At 43.5% G+C, this 17,078-nt stretch overlaps 4 protein-coding genes across 4 annotated transcripts; all 4 read left to right on the top strand.

The window, feature by feature from the left end:
* Nucleotides 1–1,649: 1,649 nt before the first annotated feature.
* On the top strand, nucleotides 1,650–3,131 carry LOC308296050 (zinc finger protein ZIC 1-like; the record flags this gene model as incomplete). Its single annotated transcript, XM_080739167.1, has 3 exons — nucleotides 1,650–2,487; nucleotides 2,608–2,771; nucleotides 2,955–3,131. The coding sequence occupies 3 exons, from the start codon at nucleotides 1,650–1,652 to the stop codon at nucleotides 3,129–3,131; spliced, it is 1,179 nt and encodes a 392-aa protein (XP_080595293.1).
* Nucleotides 3,132–5,897: 2,766 nt separating this feature from the next.
* Nucleotides 5,898–7,379, top strand: LOC308296040 (zinc finger protein ZIC 1-like; the record flags this gene model as incomplete). Its single annotated transcript, XM_080739156.1, has 3 exons — nucleotides 5,898–6,735; nucleotides 6,856–7,019; nucleotides 7,203–7,379. The coding sequence occupies 3 exons, from the start codon at nucleotides 5,898–5,900 to the stop codon at nucleotides 7,377–7,379; spliced, it is 1,179 nt and encodes a 392-aa protein (XP_080595282.1).
* Nucleotides 7,380–10,145: 2,766 nt separating this feature from the next.
* Nucleotides 10,146–11,626, top strand: LOC308296030 (zinc finger protein ZIC 1-like; the record flags this gene model as incomplete). The annotated part of the gene is made up of 3 exons (XM_080739144.1): nucleotides 10,146–10,983; nucleotides 11,104–11,267; nucleotides 11,450–11,626. 3 exons carry the CDS (start codon nucleotides 10,146–10,148, stop codon nucleotides 11,624–11,626), a joined length of 1,179 nt encoding a protein of 392 aa, XP_080595270.1.
* Nucleotides 11,627–14,392: 2,766 nt separating this feature from the next.
* Nucleotides 14,393–15,874, top strand: LOC308296021 (zinc finger protein ZIC 1-like; the record flags this gene model as incomplete). Its single annotated transcript, XM_080739132.1, has 3 exons — nucleotides 14,393–15,230; nucleotides 15,351–15,514; nucleotides 15,698–15,874. 3 exons carry the CDS (start codon nucleotides 14,393–14,395, stop codon nucleotides 15,872–15,874), a joined length of 1,179 nt encoding a protein of 392 aa, XP_080595258.1.
* Between the last annotated feature and the right edge of the window lie 1,204 nt (nucleotides 15,875–17,078).

Here is a 17,078-nt window from a genome sequence, read left to right as displayed (position 1 = left end):
AACATTGTTTCTGGTCAATTGTTACATGTGCTACAAATGACCAAGAACATCTGCAAAGCTTGTATTAACTCATTTATAAAAGGTAAAAGGTAAGACCAACACCCAGTGATGTTCCATTCTCTGGCCATAAATATTTGGAAGGCAGTGAAATTGCATGCTTCTTATCCAACTATTGAATACAAAATGTTGATTATACACCAACCCAAATTGGTTTTGTTGCACCCATTTTTTGCAAAAATATCCTGGACTAACAAGCACAACGAAAGGTGTTAACAATGCATTGTGTCCGATATCTCTACCTATTAACATGCACACCCATGTTGACATGCACAACATATGCATGTTTATCTGTAGAAGAACCGCCTTCAGCCCAATCTGAAGCTTTCCCAACAAACAAAACAAAAGGTGTTAACAATGCATTGTGTCCAATGTTTACCTATTAACACGCTCACCCATGTTAACATGCACACTCACTGTCTGATGGTCAGGTTTAGCATACTAAAAGTGGGTTATTATCATATGGATGGAATGGAATGTTTCTCTCATTCCATTGCCTGTCTGAGATTCTTCCAAAACCAGCAACTGCCATGAGCTGAACATCCCCCGATGCATATGTTGTGCATTTCAACATGGGCGTGCATGTTAATAAGTAGAGATATTGGACACAATGCATTGTTAACACCTTACGTTTTGCTTGTTAGTCCAGGAATTTTATGCAAAAATGGGTGCAACAAATTGCAACAAAACCAAACTCAGTTGATGTTGTATCCTTAATATGTCCTGAATGACAGATAAAAAGTCGCAAAGAATCTTATGAAGGGAAAGTTTAGAAAATAGCCTAAGTATGACCCTACCAGATAGCCTATACAAGATATATATGTTTCACGAGGGACCCCTGTTTATAGGCTACGTATAATGCCTACAAAACATTGCAACTTTGATTAATAACTTGCAACTAAGTAGCCTATAGTGTCTCACAACACTCACACACATTCCCAACTTTGTAAAACCTTGCATTTATTTGCTGACCTTTTCTTTAAAATAGCCTAGAAATTGTTCCTTTCATAGGCTATATTAAGCCTATTGTTATTGTTTGTAGTAGCTAGCCTATACATTAATGCCTTAACAGTTACACAACTTAAATGGTTTTCAGTAGACTAAAGAATTCCTGATAATTTTCCTTTGCCGCTGAAATGTAAAATAGTTCTTGCCCAGGGGACTTTTTCAGGCCATGAGGCTACTTTCCCTGTCCTCCAAAGTCACACTGGGCGGAGTTCTATGCTAATAACATAGTGCACATACCTTATTGGCTCACACAGACACAGGGCATTTGTGGGAATGACCAATCAGACACATCTGTGGGACGCCCGTTTGTTGTAAAAGGAGAGGACAGAGGTCCAAGAAGTTAGTTAATTACTCGAGCATAGACAGACATACACACAACTGAACTGAAGAGTATTCTCTGAGGCACACTGTGTTTTGTCTTGATTTGACCTAGTACAACTTGAGTAACATCTTGATTTGGACCTGCTTTTAACTTTTTTATTGGAGTTTTTATATTGCGACAGCTTTGTGCTGCGTGAGGCGTGGTTTACTGTACAGCTTAAACTAACCTTTGAATTTGAAGTAGGCCTACTATTCACGAGACAATGCAACACCAGATGGACCGAGAGTCCAGCGTCTTCATGGATTTTAACATGCCGCTTCACATGGGTGCCACACCTGCCTTCAAACTCAGCCCCGATCACCACATGATCTCCCCCCAGGGCCACAGCGAAGCAGCGTTCGCGGCCCAGGGCACATCTTGCGCGGACTCATACGCGAGCTCCGCTCGGGATTTCCTGATGAGGAACCACTGTGGCTTTGTGGGGGAGTCCCATGCAGCGGGACCGGCCGGTGACCACCAGGTCCACCAGCACCACCTCCTCAGGACCATGGCGGGCTCTCTGCAGCAGCACCACCACGCTGGCACAGACACCCAGGGCCACGGGCACCTCATGTATCCTGGTCACCACGAGCAGGCGCTTGGAGGCAGGCTCGCCGGAGTGGGAGAACAGTTCCACCATGGAGCGAGAGGCGACCCTTATTGCCAGTACGGCGTGACCAACATGGGGACGGGCATGGCCCACCACCACCCCGAGACCTTCTTCCGCTACACGCGGCAACAGTGCATCAAACAGGAGATGGTCTGCAAGTGGATCGACCCGGAGCAGAGCGACCGGCGGATCTGCGGCCAGACCTACGGCACCATGCACGAGCTGGTCGCGCACGTCTCGGTGGAGCACGTGGGGGGTCCGGAGCAGAGCAGACATGTGTGCAGCTGGGAGGAATGCCCGCGTGAAACCATGCCCTTCAAGGCCAAATACAAGCTGGTCAACCACATCCGCACGCACACCGGAGAGAAGCCGTTCGCATGCCCGTTCCCCGGCTGCTGCAAAGTGTTCGCCCGCTCAGAGAACCTCAAGATACACAAGCGAACGCATACAGGTGAGCACCGTTCTGATGCAGCCTCATTGTTTAATGCAATGTATTTTGGATGGTTATTTGATTATTCATATAAATGTTGAGTTTGCCGCATGATTCTAATTTTCTGTGTTTCTGTCTCAGGGGAAAAACCGTTTGTGTGTGAATACTTCAACTGTGAGAGACGCTTCGCCAACAGCAGTGACCGCAAGAAACACATGCACGTTCATTCGTCTGAAAAGCCCTATGTGTGCAAGATGTGTGACAATTCCTACAGCCATCCCAGCTCCCTGCGAAAACACATGAAGGTAAACAACCTTTTTTTTTTTTTGCTATTTTACGCACAAGTTTCGTCATTTCTAACAGCTTGTTCCATGATACAACTTAGACTTAACAGGACTGATGTATTGAACAGGGCTCCACTGCTGAACCTCAGTGTTCATTTAACTCTGATTGTGTGCAAATAAACTGATCTGACTTCTTTCACATAGGTTCACGACTCCACGTCCTCAAGGTCAATCTCCGATGCTTCTCCGGCGGCCAGCAGTGGCTACGATTCTTCCACTCCCACGGTGTCCCCGGGTTCGGACACGCATGGCGAAATGTCACCAGATTCTGTGGTGCTCAGGAGTTTTCACGGAGCCAACTTCAGTGAATGGTACGTCTGAAATGACACCAGCGATGGGAAGGACAGAGCAAGTGATTCTCGGAACCCAGAGACAATTAGGAGTTGGGACTGCTGCGCCAAATGCAGAATAAAAGCCTTATTTAGTTTTTTTACACTGGAGAGGCAGGCTTCTTCAGCCAAACGGACGCTTCACGCGGTGTTTATAGCAATTATTTCCAATAAGCCATGTAAAAAATATATATATATAAAGTTCTATTGTCAGTATTATTGTATATAATAAAAATTCTGGCTATGCATGTTGTGACAGCATTGTTATAATTGTTTTATTGTGATTCATATGATGTTATTTTGTAACTGTATTATGATTCACAGTGTAAATAAAAGGAATTCACTGAATTCATCTGTTCTCGTTTGCTTCTCTTGCATTTGCTGGAATGTTCTATTGATTGGGTTTGTTTTATCACACCAAATATATTTAGTTTGAAAAGAGAAATAGGCCAAGTTATCCCAAGACCTGAAATCATCAAAACAAACACACACCATGAGTTATCACACAGGGAACGGTTTAGTTTGTACAAATTTGGTGGTAAAGACTTCAGTAGGATGGCTGGTCTGAAAAGACACATGATGATTTGTACAGGGGAAATGCCATTTGTTTGTTTAGTCTGTGCCAAAGGCTTTGTTCAATTGGGTCACCTAAATACTCATGAGGACTCATACTGGGGGAAAACCCTTTACTTGCACAGTTTGTGGTAAAGGCTGTGTTCACAGGGCTACTCTTAACACTCATACAAGGACTCACATGGGAATGCCCTTTATTTGTACAGTTTGTTGTGATAAAGTCTTTGGTCAAATGGCTGTGCTAAAAACACACGAGAACATGAGGTGCTTTAGTTGGTTGCTAAATAGTTGCACATTCTTTTGTCAGAATTCATGCTGGGGAGAAGCTATCAGGTGAACAATAAAAACACCTAAATCATTGATACTAAAGCACTAGGAATCACTTAATCTGGCAATACCAATGTACCTCAATATAATAAACAATATGTTTATACGATGTATTTGTGTATGTATGAGATCGGTCATTATAGAATTGTGCATGTACAAGATAAACCAATATGCACTTCTATAATGTCCCATTTGTTTGTGCTTACCATATTAACATTGTTTCTGGTCAATTGTTACATGTGCTACAAATGCCCAAGAACATCTGCAAAGCTTGTATTAACTCATTTATAAAAGGTAAAAGGTAAGACCAACACCCAGTGATGTTCCATTCTCTGGCCATAAATATTTGGAAGGCAGTGAAATTGCATGCTTCTTATCCAACTATTGAATACAAAATGTTGATTATACACCAACCCAAATTGGTTTTGTTGCACCCATTTTTTGCAAAAATATCCAGCACTAACAAGCACATCGAAAGGTGTTAACAATGCATTGTGTCCGATATCTCTACCTATTAACATGCACACCCATGTTGACATGCACAACATATGCATGTTCATCTGTAGAAGAACCGCCTTCAGCCCAATCTGAAGCTTTCCCAACAAACAAAACAAAAGGTGTTAACAATGCATTGTGTCCAATGTGTACCTATTAACACGCTCACCCATGTTAACATGCACACTCACTGTCTGATGGTCAGGTTTAGCATACTAAAAGTGGGTTATTATCATATGGATGGAATGGAATGTTTCTCTCATTCCATTGCCTGTCTGAGATTCTTCCAAAACCAGCAACTGCCATGAGCTGAAATCCCCCGATGCATGTTGTGCATTTCAACATGGGCGTGCATGTTAATAAGTAGAGATATTGGACACAATGCATTGTTAACACCTTACGTTTTGCTTGTTAGTCCAGGAATTTTATGCAAAAATGGGTGCAACAAATTGCAACAAAACCAAACTCAGTTGATGTTGTATCCTTAATATGTCCTGAATGACAGATAAAAAGTCGCAAAGAATCTTATGAAGGGAAAGTTTAGAAAATAGCCTAAGTATGACCCTACCAGATAGCCTATACAAGATATATATGTTTCATGAGGGACCCCTGTTTATAGGCTACGTATAATGCCTACAAAACATTGCAACTTTGATTAATAACTTGCAACTAAGTAGCCTATAGTGTCTCACAACACTCACACACATTCCCAACTTTGTAAAACCTTGCATTTATTTGCTGACCTTTTCTTTAAAATAGCCTAGAAATTGTTCCTTTCATAGGCTATATTAAGCCTATTGTTATTGTTTGTAGTAGCTAGCCTATACATTAATGCCTTAACAGTTACACAACTTAAATGGTTTTCAGTAGACTAAAGAATTCCTGATAATTTTCCTTTGCCGCTGAAATGTAAAATAGTTCTTGCCCAGGGGACTTTTTCAGGCCATGAGGCTACTTTCCCTGTCCTCCAAAGTCACACTGGGCGGAGTTCTATGCTAATAACATAGTACACATACCTTATTGGCTCACACAGACACAGGGCATTTGTGGGAATGACCAATCAGACACATCTGTGGGACACCCGTTTGTTGTAAAAGGAGAGGACAGAGGTCCAAGAAGTTAGTTAATTACTCGAGCATAGACAGACATACACACAACTGAACTGAAGAGTATTCTCTGAGGCACACTGTGTTTTGTCTTGATTTGACCTAGTACAACTTGAGTAACATCTTGATTTGGACCTGCTTTTAACTTTTTTATTGGAGTTTTTATATTGCGACAGCTTTGTGCTGCGTGAGGCGTGGTTTACTGTACAGCTTAAACTAACCTTTGAATTTGAAGTAGGCCTACTATTCACGAGACAATGCAACACCAGATGGACCGAGAGTCCAGCGTCTTCATGGATTTTAACATGCCGCTTCACATGGGTGCCACACCTGCCTTCAAACTCAGCCCCGATCACCACATGATCTCCCCCCAGGGCCACAGCGAAGCAGCGTTCGCGGCCCAGGGCACATCTTGCGCGGACTCATACGCGAGCTCCGCTCGGGATTTCCTGATGAGGAACCACTGTGGCTTTGTGGGGGAGTCCCATGCAGCGGGACCGGCCGGTGACCACCAGGTCCACCAGCACCACCTCCTCAGGACCATGGCGGGCTCTCTGCAGCAGCACCACCACGCTGGCACAGACACCCAGGGCCACGGGCACCTCATGTATCCTGGTCACCACGAGCAGGCGCTTGGAGGCAGGCTCGCCGGAGTGGGAGAACAGTTCCACCATGGAGCGAGAGGCGACCCTTATTGCCAGTACGGCGTGACCAACATGGGGACGGGCATGGCCCACCACCACCCCGAGACCTTCTTCCGCTACACGCGGCAACAGTGCATCAAACAGGAGATGGTCTGCAAGTGGATCGACCCGGAGCAGAGCGACCGGCGGATCTGCGGCCAGACCTACGGCACCATGCACGAGCTGGTCGCGCACGTCTCGGTGGAGCACGTGGGGGGTCCGGAGCAGAGCAGACATGTGTGCAGCTGGGAGGAATGCCCGCGTGAAACCATGCCCTTCAAGGCCAAATACAAGCTGGTCAACCACATCCGCACGCACACCGGAGAGAAGCCGTTCGCATGCCCGTTCCCCGGCTGCTGCAAAGTGTTCGCCCGCTCAGAGAACCTCAAGATACACAAGCGAACGCATACAGGTGAGCACCGTTCTGATGCAGCCTCATTGTTTAATGCAATGTATTTTGGATGGTTATTTGATTATTCATATAAATGTTGAGTTTGCCGCATGATTCTAATTTTCTGTGTTTCTGTCTCAGGGGAAAAACCGTTTGTGTGTGAATACTTCAACTGTGAGAGACGCTTCGCCAACAGCAGTGACCGCAAGAAACACATGCACGTTCATTCGTCTGAAAAGCCCTATGTGTGCAAGATGTGTGACAATTCCTACAGCCATCCCAGCTCCCTGCGAAAACACATGAAGGTAAACAACCTTTTTTTTTTTTTGCTATTTTACGCACAAGTTTCGTCATTTCTAACAGCTTGTTCCATGATACAACTTAGACTTAACAGGACTGATGTATTGAACAGGGCTCCACTGCTGAACCTCAGTGTTCATTTAACTCTGATTGTGTGCAAATAAACTGATCTGACTTCTTTCACATAGGTTCACGACTCCACGTCCTCAAGGTCAATCTCCGATGCTTCTCCGGCGGCCAGCAGTGGCTACGATTCTTCCACTCCCACGGTGTCCCCGGGTTCGGACACGCATGGCGAAATGTCACCAGATTCTGTGGTGCTCAGGAGTTTTCACGGAGCCAACTTCAGTGAATGGTACGTCTGAAATGACACCAGCGATGGGAAGGACAGAGCAAGTGATTCTCGGAACCCAGAGACAATTAGGAGTTGGGACTGCTGCGCCAAATGCAGAATAAAAGCCTTATTTAGTTTTTTTACACTGGAGAGGCAGGCTTCTTCAGCCAAACGGACGCTTCACGCGGTGTTTATAGCAATTATTTCCAATAAGCCATGTAAAAAATATATATATATAAAGTTCTATTGTCAGTATTATTGTATATAATAAAAATTCTGGCTATGCATGTTGTGACAGCATTGTTATAATTGTTTTATTGTGATTCATATGATGTTATTTTGTAACTGTATTATGATTCACAGTGTAAATAAAAGGAATTCACTGAATTCATCTGTTCTCGTTTGCTTCTCTTGCATTTGCTGGAATGTTCTATTGATTGGGTTTGTTTTATCACACCAAATATATTTAGTTTGAAAAGAGAAATAGGCCAAGTTATCCCAAGACCTGAAATCATCAAAACAAACACACACCATGAGTTATCACACAGGGAACGGTTTAGTTTGTACAAATTTGGTGGTAAAGACTTCAGTAGGATGGCTGGTCTGAAAAGACACATGATGATTTGTACAGGGGAAATGCCATTTGTTTGTTTAGTCTGTGCCAAAGGCTTTGTTCAATTGGGTCACCTAAATACTCATGAGGACTCATACTGGGGGAAAACCCTTTACTTGCACAGTTTGTGGTAAAGGCTGTGTTCACAGGGCTACTCTTAACACTCATACAAGGACTCACATGGGAATGCCCTTTATTTGTACAGTTTGTTGTGATAAAGTCTTTGGTCAAATGGCTGTGCTAAAAACACACGAGAACATGAGGTGCTTTAGTTGGTTGCTAAATAGTTGCACATTCTTTTGTCAGAATTCATGCTGGGGAGAAGCTATCAGGTGAACAATAAAAACACCTAAATCATTGATACTAAAGCACTAGGAATCACTTAATCTGGCAATACCAATGTACCTCAATATAATAAACAATATGTTTATACGATGTATTTGTGTATGTATGAGATCGGTCATTATAGAATTGTGCATGTACAAGATAAACCAATATGCACTTCTATAATGTCCCATTTGTTTGTGCTTACCATATTAACATTGTTTCTGGTCAATTGTTACATGTGCTACAAATGCCCAAGAACATCTGCAAAGCTTGTATTAACTCATTTATAAAAGGTAAAAGGTAAGACCAACACCCAGTGATGTTCCATTCTCTGGCCATAAATATTTGGAAGGCAGTGAAATTGCATGCTTCTTATCCAACTATTGAATACAAAATGTTGATTATACACCAACCCAAATTGGTTTTGTTGCACCCATTTTTTGCAAAAATATCCTGGACTAACAAGCACATCGAAAGGTGTTAACAATGCATTGTGTCCGATATCTCTACCTATTAACATGCACACCCATGTTGACATGCACAACATATGCATGTTCATCTGTAGAAGAACCGCCTTCAGCCCAATCTGAAGCTTTCCCAACAAACAAAACAAAAGGTGTTAACAATGCATTGTGTCCAATGTGTACCTATTAACACGCTCACCCATGTTAACATGCACACTCACTGTCTGATGGTCAGGTTTAGCATACTAAAAGTGGGTTATTATCATATGGATGGAATGGAATGTTTCTCTCATTCCATTGCCTGTCTGAGATTCTTCCAAAACCAGCAACTGCCATGAGCTGAAATCCCCCGATGCATGTTGTGCATTTCAACATGGGCGTGCATGTTAATAAGTAGAGATATTGGACACAATGCATTGTTAACACCTTACGTTTTGCTTGTTAGTCCAGGAATTTTATGCAAAAATGGGTGCAACAAATTGCAACAAAACCAAACTCAGTTGATGTTGTATCCTTAATATGTCCTGAATGACAGATAAAAAGTCGCAAAGAATCTTATGAAGGGAAAGTTTAGAAAATAGCCTAAGTATGACCCTACCAGATAGCCTATACAAGATATATATGTTTCATGAGGGACCCCTGTTTATAGGCTACGTATAATGCCTACAAAACATTGCAACTTTGATTAATAACTTGCAACTAAGTAGCCTATAGTGTCTCACAACACTCACACACATTCCCAACTTTGTAAAACCTTGCATTTATTTGCTGACCTTTTCTTTAAAATAGCCTAGAAATTGTTCCTTTCATAGGCTATATTAAGCCTATTGTTATTGTTTGTAGTAGCTAGCCTATACATTAATGCCTTAACAGTTACACAACTTAAATGGTTTTCAGTAGACTAAAGAATTCCTGATAATTTTCCTTTGCCGCTGAAATGTAAAATAGTTCTTGCCCAGGGGACTTTTTCAGGCCATGAGGCTACTTTCCCTGTCCTCCAAAGTCACACTGGGCGGAGTTCTATGCTAATAACATAGTACACATACCTTATTGGCTCACACAGACACAGGGCATTTGTGGGAATGACCAATCAGACACATCTGTGGGACACCCGTTTGTTGTAAAAGGAGAGGACAGAGGTCCAAGAAGTTAGTTAATTACTCGAGCATAGACAGACATACACACAACTGAACTGAAGAGTATTCTCTGAGGCACACTGTGTTTTGTCTTGATTTGACCTAGTACAACTTGAGTAACATCTTGATTTGGACCTGCTTTTAACTTTTTTATTGGAGTTTTTATATTGCGACAGCTTTGTGCTGCGTGAGGCGTGGTTTACTGTACAGCTTAAACTAACCTCTGAATTTGAAGTAGGCCTACTATTCACGAGACAATGCAACACCAGATGGACCGAGAGTCCAGCGTCTTCATGGATTTTAACATGCCGCTTCACATGGGTGCCACACCTGCCTTCAAACTCAGCCCCGATCACCACATGATCTCCCCCCAGGGCCACAGCGAAGCAGCGTTCGCGGCCCAGGGCACATCTTGCGCGGACTCATACGCGAGCTCCGCTCGGGATTTCCTGATGAGGAACCACTGTGGCTTTGTGGGGGAGTCCCATGCAGCGGGACCGGCCGGTGACCACCAGGTCCACCAGCACCACCTCCTCAGGACCATGGCGGGCTCTCTGCAGCAGCACCACCACGCTGGCACAGACACACAGGGCCACGGGCACCTCATGTATCCTGGTCACCACGAGCAGGCGCTTGGAGGCAGGCTCGCCGGAGTGGGAGAACAGTTCCACCATGGAGCGAGAGGCGACCCTTATTGCCAGTACGGCGTGACCAACATGGGGACGGGCATGGCCCACCACCACCCCGAGACCTTCTTCCGCTACACGCGGCAACAGTGCATCAAACAGGAGATGGTCTGCAAGTGGATCGACCCGGAGCAGAGCGACCGGCGGATCTGCGGCCAGACCTACGGCACCATGCACGAGCTGGTCGCGCACGTCTCGGTGGAGCACGTGGGGGGTCCGGAGCAGAGCAGACATGTATGCAGCTGGGAGGAATGCCCGCGTGAAACCATGCCCTTCAAGGCCAAATACAAGCTGGTCAACCACATCCGCACGCACACCGGAGAGAAGCCGTTCGCATGCCCGTTCCCCGGCTGCTGCAAAGTGTTCGCCCGCTCAGAGAACCTCAAGATACACAAGCGAACGCATACAGGTGAGCACCGTTCTGATGCAGCCTCATTGTTTAATGCAATGTATTTTGGATGGTTATTTGATTATTCATATAAATGTTGAGTTTGCCGCATGATTCTAATTTTCTGTGTTTCTGTCTCAGGGGAAAAACCGTTTGTGTGTGAATACTTCAACTGTGAGAGACGCTTCGCCAACAGCAGTGACCGCAAGAAACACATGCACGTTCATTCGTCTGAAAAGCCCTATGTGTGCAAGATGTGTGACAATTCCTACAGCCATCCCAGCTCCCTGCGAAAACACATGAAGGTAAACAACCTTTTTTTTTTTTGCTATTTTACGCACAAGTTTCGTCATTTCTAACAGCTTGTTCCATGATACAACTTAGACTTAACAGGACTGATGTATTGAACAGGGCTCCACTGCTGAACCTCAGTGTTCATTTAACTCTGATTGTGTGCAAATAAACTGATCTGACTTCTTTCACATAGGTTCACGACTCCACGTCCTCAAGGTCAATCTCCGATGCTTCTCCGGCGGCCAGCAGTGGCTACGATTCTTCCACTCCCACGGTGTCCCCGGGTTCGGACACGCATGGCGAAATGTCACCAGATTCTGTGGTGCTCAGGAGTTTTCACGGAGCCAACTTCAGTGAATGGTACGTCTGAAATGACACCAGCGATGGGAAGGACAGAGCAAGTGATTCTCGGAACCCAGAGACAATTAGGAGTTGGGACTGCTGCGCCAAATGCAGAATAAAAGCCTTATTTAGTTTTTTTACACTGGAGAGGCAGGCTTCTTCAGCCAAACGGACGCTTCACGCGGTGTTTATAGCAATTATTTCCAATAAGCCATGTAAAAAATATATATATATAAAGTTCTATTGTCAGTATTATTGTATATAATAAAAATTCTGGCTATGCATGTTGTGACAGCATTGTTATAATTGTTTTATTGTGATTCATATGATGTTATTTTGTAACTGTATTATGATTCACAGTGTAAATAAAAGGAATTCACTGAATTCATCTGTTCTCGTTTGCTTCTCTTGCATTTGCTGGAATGTTCTATTGATTGGGTTTGTTTTATCACACCAAATATATTTAGTTTGAAAAGAGAAATAGGCCAAGTTATCCCAAGACCTGAAATCATCAAAACAAACACACACCATGAGTTATCACACAGGGAACGGTTTAGTTTGTACAAATTTGGTGGTAAAGACTTCAGTAGGATGGCTGGTCTGAAAAGACACATGATGATTTGTACAGGGGAAATGCCATTTGTTTGTTTAGTCTGTGCCAAAGGCTTTGTTCAATTGGGTCACCTAAATACTCATGAGGACTCATACTGGGGGAAAACCCTTTACTTGCACAGTTTGTGGTAAAGGCTGTGTTCACAGGGCTACTCTTAACACTCATACAAGGACTCACATGGGAATGCCCTTTATTTGTACAGTTTGTTGTGATAAAGTCTTTGGTCAAATGGCTGTGCTAAAAACACACGAGAACATGAGGTGCTTTAGTTGGTTGCTAAATAGTTGCACATTCTTTTGTCAGAATTCATGCTGGGGAGAAGCTATCAGGTGAACAATAAAAACACCTAAATCATTGATACTAAAGCACTAGGAATCACTTAATCTGGCAATACCAATGTACCTCAATATAATAAACAATATGTTTATACGATGTATTTGTGTATGTATGAGATCGGTCATTATAGAATTGTGCATGTACAAGATAAACCAATATGCACTTCTATAATGTCCCATTTGTTTGTGCTTACCATATTAACATTGTTTCTGGTCAATTGTTACATGTGCTACAAATGCCCAAGAACATCTGCAAAGCTTGTATTAACTCATTTATAAAAGGTAAAAGGTAAGACCAACACCCAGTGATGTTCCATTCTCTGGCCATAAATATTTGGAAGGCAGTGAAATTGCATGCTTCTTATCCAACTATTGAATACAAAATGTTGATTATACACCAACCCAAATTGGTTTTGTTGCACCCATTTTTTGCAAAAATATCCTGGACTAACAAGCACATCGAAAGGTGTTAACAATGCATTGTGTCCGATATCTCTACCTATTAACATGCACACCCATGTTGACATGCACAACATATGCATGTTCATCTGTAGAAGAACCGCCTTCAGCCCAATCTGAAGCTTTCCCAACAAACAAAACAAAAGGTGTTAACAATGCATTGTGTCCAATGTGTACCTATTAACACGCTCACCCATGTTAACATGCACACTCACTGTCTGATGGTCAGGTTTAGCATACTAAAAGTGGGTTATTATCATATGGATGGAATGGAATGTTTCTCTCATTCCATTGCCTGTCTGAGATTCTTCCAAAACCAGCAACTGCCATGAGCTGAAATCCCCCGATGCATGTTGTGCATTTCAACATGGGCGTGCATGTTAATAAGTAGAGATATTGGACACAATGCATTGTTAACACCTTACGTTTTGCTTGTTAGTCCAGGAATTTTATGCAAAAATGGGTGCAACAAATTGCAACAAAACCAAACTCAGTTGATGTTGTATCCTTAATATGTCCTGAATGACAGATAAAAAGTCGCAAAGAATCTTATGAAGGGAAAGTTTAGAAAATAGCCTAAGTATGACCCTACCAGATAGCCTATACAAGATATATATGTTTCATGAGGGACCCCTGTTTATAGGCTACGTATAATGCCTACAAAACATTGCAACTTTGATTAATAACTTGCAACTAAGTAGCCTATAGTGTCTCACAACACTCACACACATTCCCAACTTTGTAAAACCTTGCATTTATTTGCTGACCTTTTCTTTAAAATAGCCTAGAAATTGTTCCTTTCATAGGCTATATTAAGCCTATTGTTATTGTTTGTAGTAGCTAGCCTATACATTAATGCCTTAACAGTTACACAACTTAAATGGTTTTCAGTAGACTAAAGAATTCCTGATAATTTTCCTTTGCCGCTGAAATGTAAAATAGTTCTTGCCCAGGGGACTTTTTCAGGCCATGAGGCTACTTTCCCTGTCCTCCAAAGTCACACTGGGCGGAGTTCTATGCTAATAACATAGTACACATACCTTATTGGCTCACACAGACACAGGGCATTTGTGGGAATGACCAATCAGACACATCTGTGGGACACCCGTTTGTTGTAAAAGGAGAGGACAGAGGTCCAAGAAGTTAGTTAATTACTCGAGCATAGACAGACATACACACAACTGAACTGAAGAGTATTCTCTGAGGCACACTGTGTTTTGTCTTGATTTGACCTAGTACAACTTGAGTAACATCTTGATTTGGACCTGCTTTTAACTTTTTTATTGGAGTTTTTATATTGCGACAGCTTTGTGCTGCGTGAGGCGTGGTTTACTGTACAGCTTAAACTAACCTTTGAATTTGAAGTAGGCCTACTATTCACGAGACAATGCAACACCAGATGGACCGAGAGTCCAGCGTCTTCATGGATTTTAACATGCCGCTTCACATGGGTGCCACACCTGCCTTCAAACTCAGCCCCGATCACCACATGATCTCCCCCCAGGGCCACAGCGAAGCAGCGTTCGCGGCCCAGGGCACATCTTGCGCGGACTCATACGCGAGCTCCGCTCGGGATTTCCTGATGAGGAACCACTGTGGCTTTGTGGGGGAGTCCCATGCAGCGGGACCGGCCGGTGACCACCAGGTCCACCAGCACCACCTCCTCAGGACCATGGCGGGCTCTCTGCAGCAGCACCACCACGCTGGCACAGACACCCAGGGCCACGGGCACCTCATGTATCCTGGTCACCACGAGCAGGCGCTTGGAGGCAGGCTCGCCGGAGTGGGAGAACAGTTCCACCATGGAGCGAGAGGCGACCCTTATTGCCAGTACGGCGTGACCAACATGGGGACGGGCATGGCCCACCACCACCCCGAGACCTTCTTCCGCTACACGCGGCAACAGTGCATCAAACAGGAGATGGTCTGCAAGTGGATCGACCCGGAGCAGAGCGACCGGCGGATCTGCGGCCAGACCTACGGCACCATGCACGAGCTGGTCGCACACGTCTCGGTGGAGCACGTGGGGGGTCCGGAGCAGAGCAGACATGTGTGCAGCTGGGAGGAATGCCCGCGTGAAACCATGCCCTTCAAGGCCAAATACAAGCTGGTCAACCACATCCGCACGCACACCGGAGAGAAGCCGTTCGCATGCCCGTTCCCCGGCTGCTGCAAAGTGTTCGCCCGCTCAGAGAACCTCAAGATACACAAGCGAACGCATACAGGTGAGCACCGTTCTGATGCAGCCTCATTGTTTAATGCAATGTATTTTGGATGGTTATTTGATTATTCATATAAATGTTGAGTTTGCCGCATGATTCTAATTTTCTGTGTTTCTGTCTCAGGGGAAAAACCGTTTGTGTGTGAATACTTCAACTGTGAGAGACGCTTCGCCAACAGCAGTGACCGCAAGAAACACATGCACGTTCATTCGTCTGAAAAGCCCTATGTGTGCAAGATGTGTGACAATTCCTACAGCCATCCCAGCTCCCTGCGAAAACACATGAAGGTAAACAACCTTTTTTTTTTTTTGCTATTTTACGCACAAGTTTCGTCATTTCTAACAGCTTGTTCCATGATACAACTTAGACTTAACAGGACTGATGTATTGAACAGGGCTCCACTGCTGAACCTCAGTGTTCATTTAACTCTGATTGTGTGCAAATAAACTGATCTGACTTCTTTCACATAGGTTCACGACTCCACGTCCTCAAGGTCAATCTCCGATGCTTCTCCGGCGGCCAGCAGTGGCTACGATTCTTCCACTCCCACGGTGTCCCCGGGTTCGGACACGCATGGCGAAATGTCACCAGATTCTGTGGTGCTCAGGAGTTTTCACGGAGCCAACTTCAGTGAATGGTACGTCTGAAATGACACCAGCGATGGGAAGGACAGAGCAAGTGATTCTCGGAACCCAGAGACAATTAGGAGTTGGGACTGCTGCGCCAAATGCAGAATAAAAGCCTTATTTAGTTTTTTTACACTGGAGAGGCAGGCTTCTTCAGCCAAACGGACGCTTCACGCGGTGTTTATAGCAATTATTTCCAATAAGCCATGTAAAAAATATATATATATAAAGTTCTATTGTCAGTATTATTGTATATAATAAAAAATCTGGCTATGCATGTTGTGACAGCATTGTTATAATTGTTTTATTGTGATTCATATGATGTTATTTTGTAACTGTATTATGATTCACAGTGTAAATAAAAGGAATTCACTGAATTCATCTGTTCTCGTTTGCTTCTCTTGCATTTGCTGGAATGTTCTATTGATTGGGTTTGTTTTATCACACCAAATATATTTAGTTTGAAAAGAGAAATAGGCCAAGTTATCCCAAGACCTGAAATCATCAAAACAAACACACACCATGAGTTATCACACAGGGAACGGTTTAGTTTGTACAAATTTGGTGGTAAAGACTTCAGTAGGATGGCTGGTCTGAAAAGACACATGATGATTTGTACAGGGGAAATGCCATTTGTTTGTTTAGTCTGTGCCAAAGGCTTTGTTCAATTGGGTCACCTAAATACTCATGAGGACTCATACTGGGGGAAAACCCTTTACTTGCACAGTTTGTGGTAAAGGCTGTGTTCACAGGGCTACTCTTAACACTCATACAAGGACTCACATGGGAATGCCCTTTATTTGTACAGTTTGTTGTGATAAAGTCTTTGGTCAAATGGCTGTGCTAAAAACACACGAGAACATGAGGTGCTTTAGTTGGTTGCTAAATAGTTGCACATTCTTTTGTCAGAATTCATGCTGGGGAGAAGCTATCAGGTGAACAATAAAAACACCTAAATCATTGATACTAAAGCACTAGGAATCACTTAATCTGGCAATACCAATGTACCTCAATATAATAAACAATATGTTTATACGATGTATTTGTGTATGTATGAGATCGGTCATTATAGAATTGTGCATGTACAAGATAAACCAATATGCACTTCTATAATGTCCCATTTGTTTGTGCTTACCATATTAACATTGTTTCTGGTCAATTGTTACATGTGCTACAAATGCCCAAGAACATCTGCAAAGCTTGTATTAACTCATTTATAAAAGGT

Source organism: Nannobrachium achirus, assembly GCF_963921795.1.
Source record: "Nannobrachium achirus genome assembly, chromosome: 2".
Taxonomy (NCBI): Eukaryota; Metazoa; Chordata; class Actinopteri; order Myctophiformes; family Myctophidae; genus Nannobrachium; species Nannobrachium achirus.
This window is presented reverse-complemented; position numbering and strand designations above follow the sequence as displayed.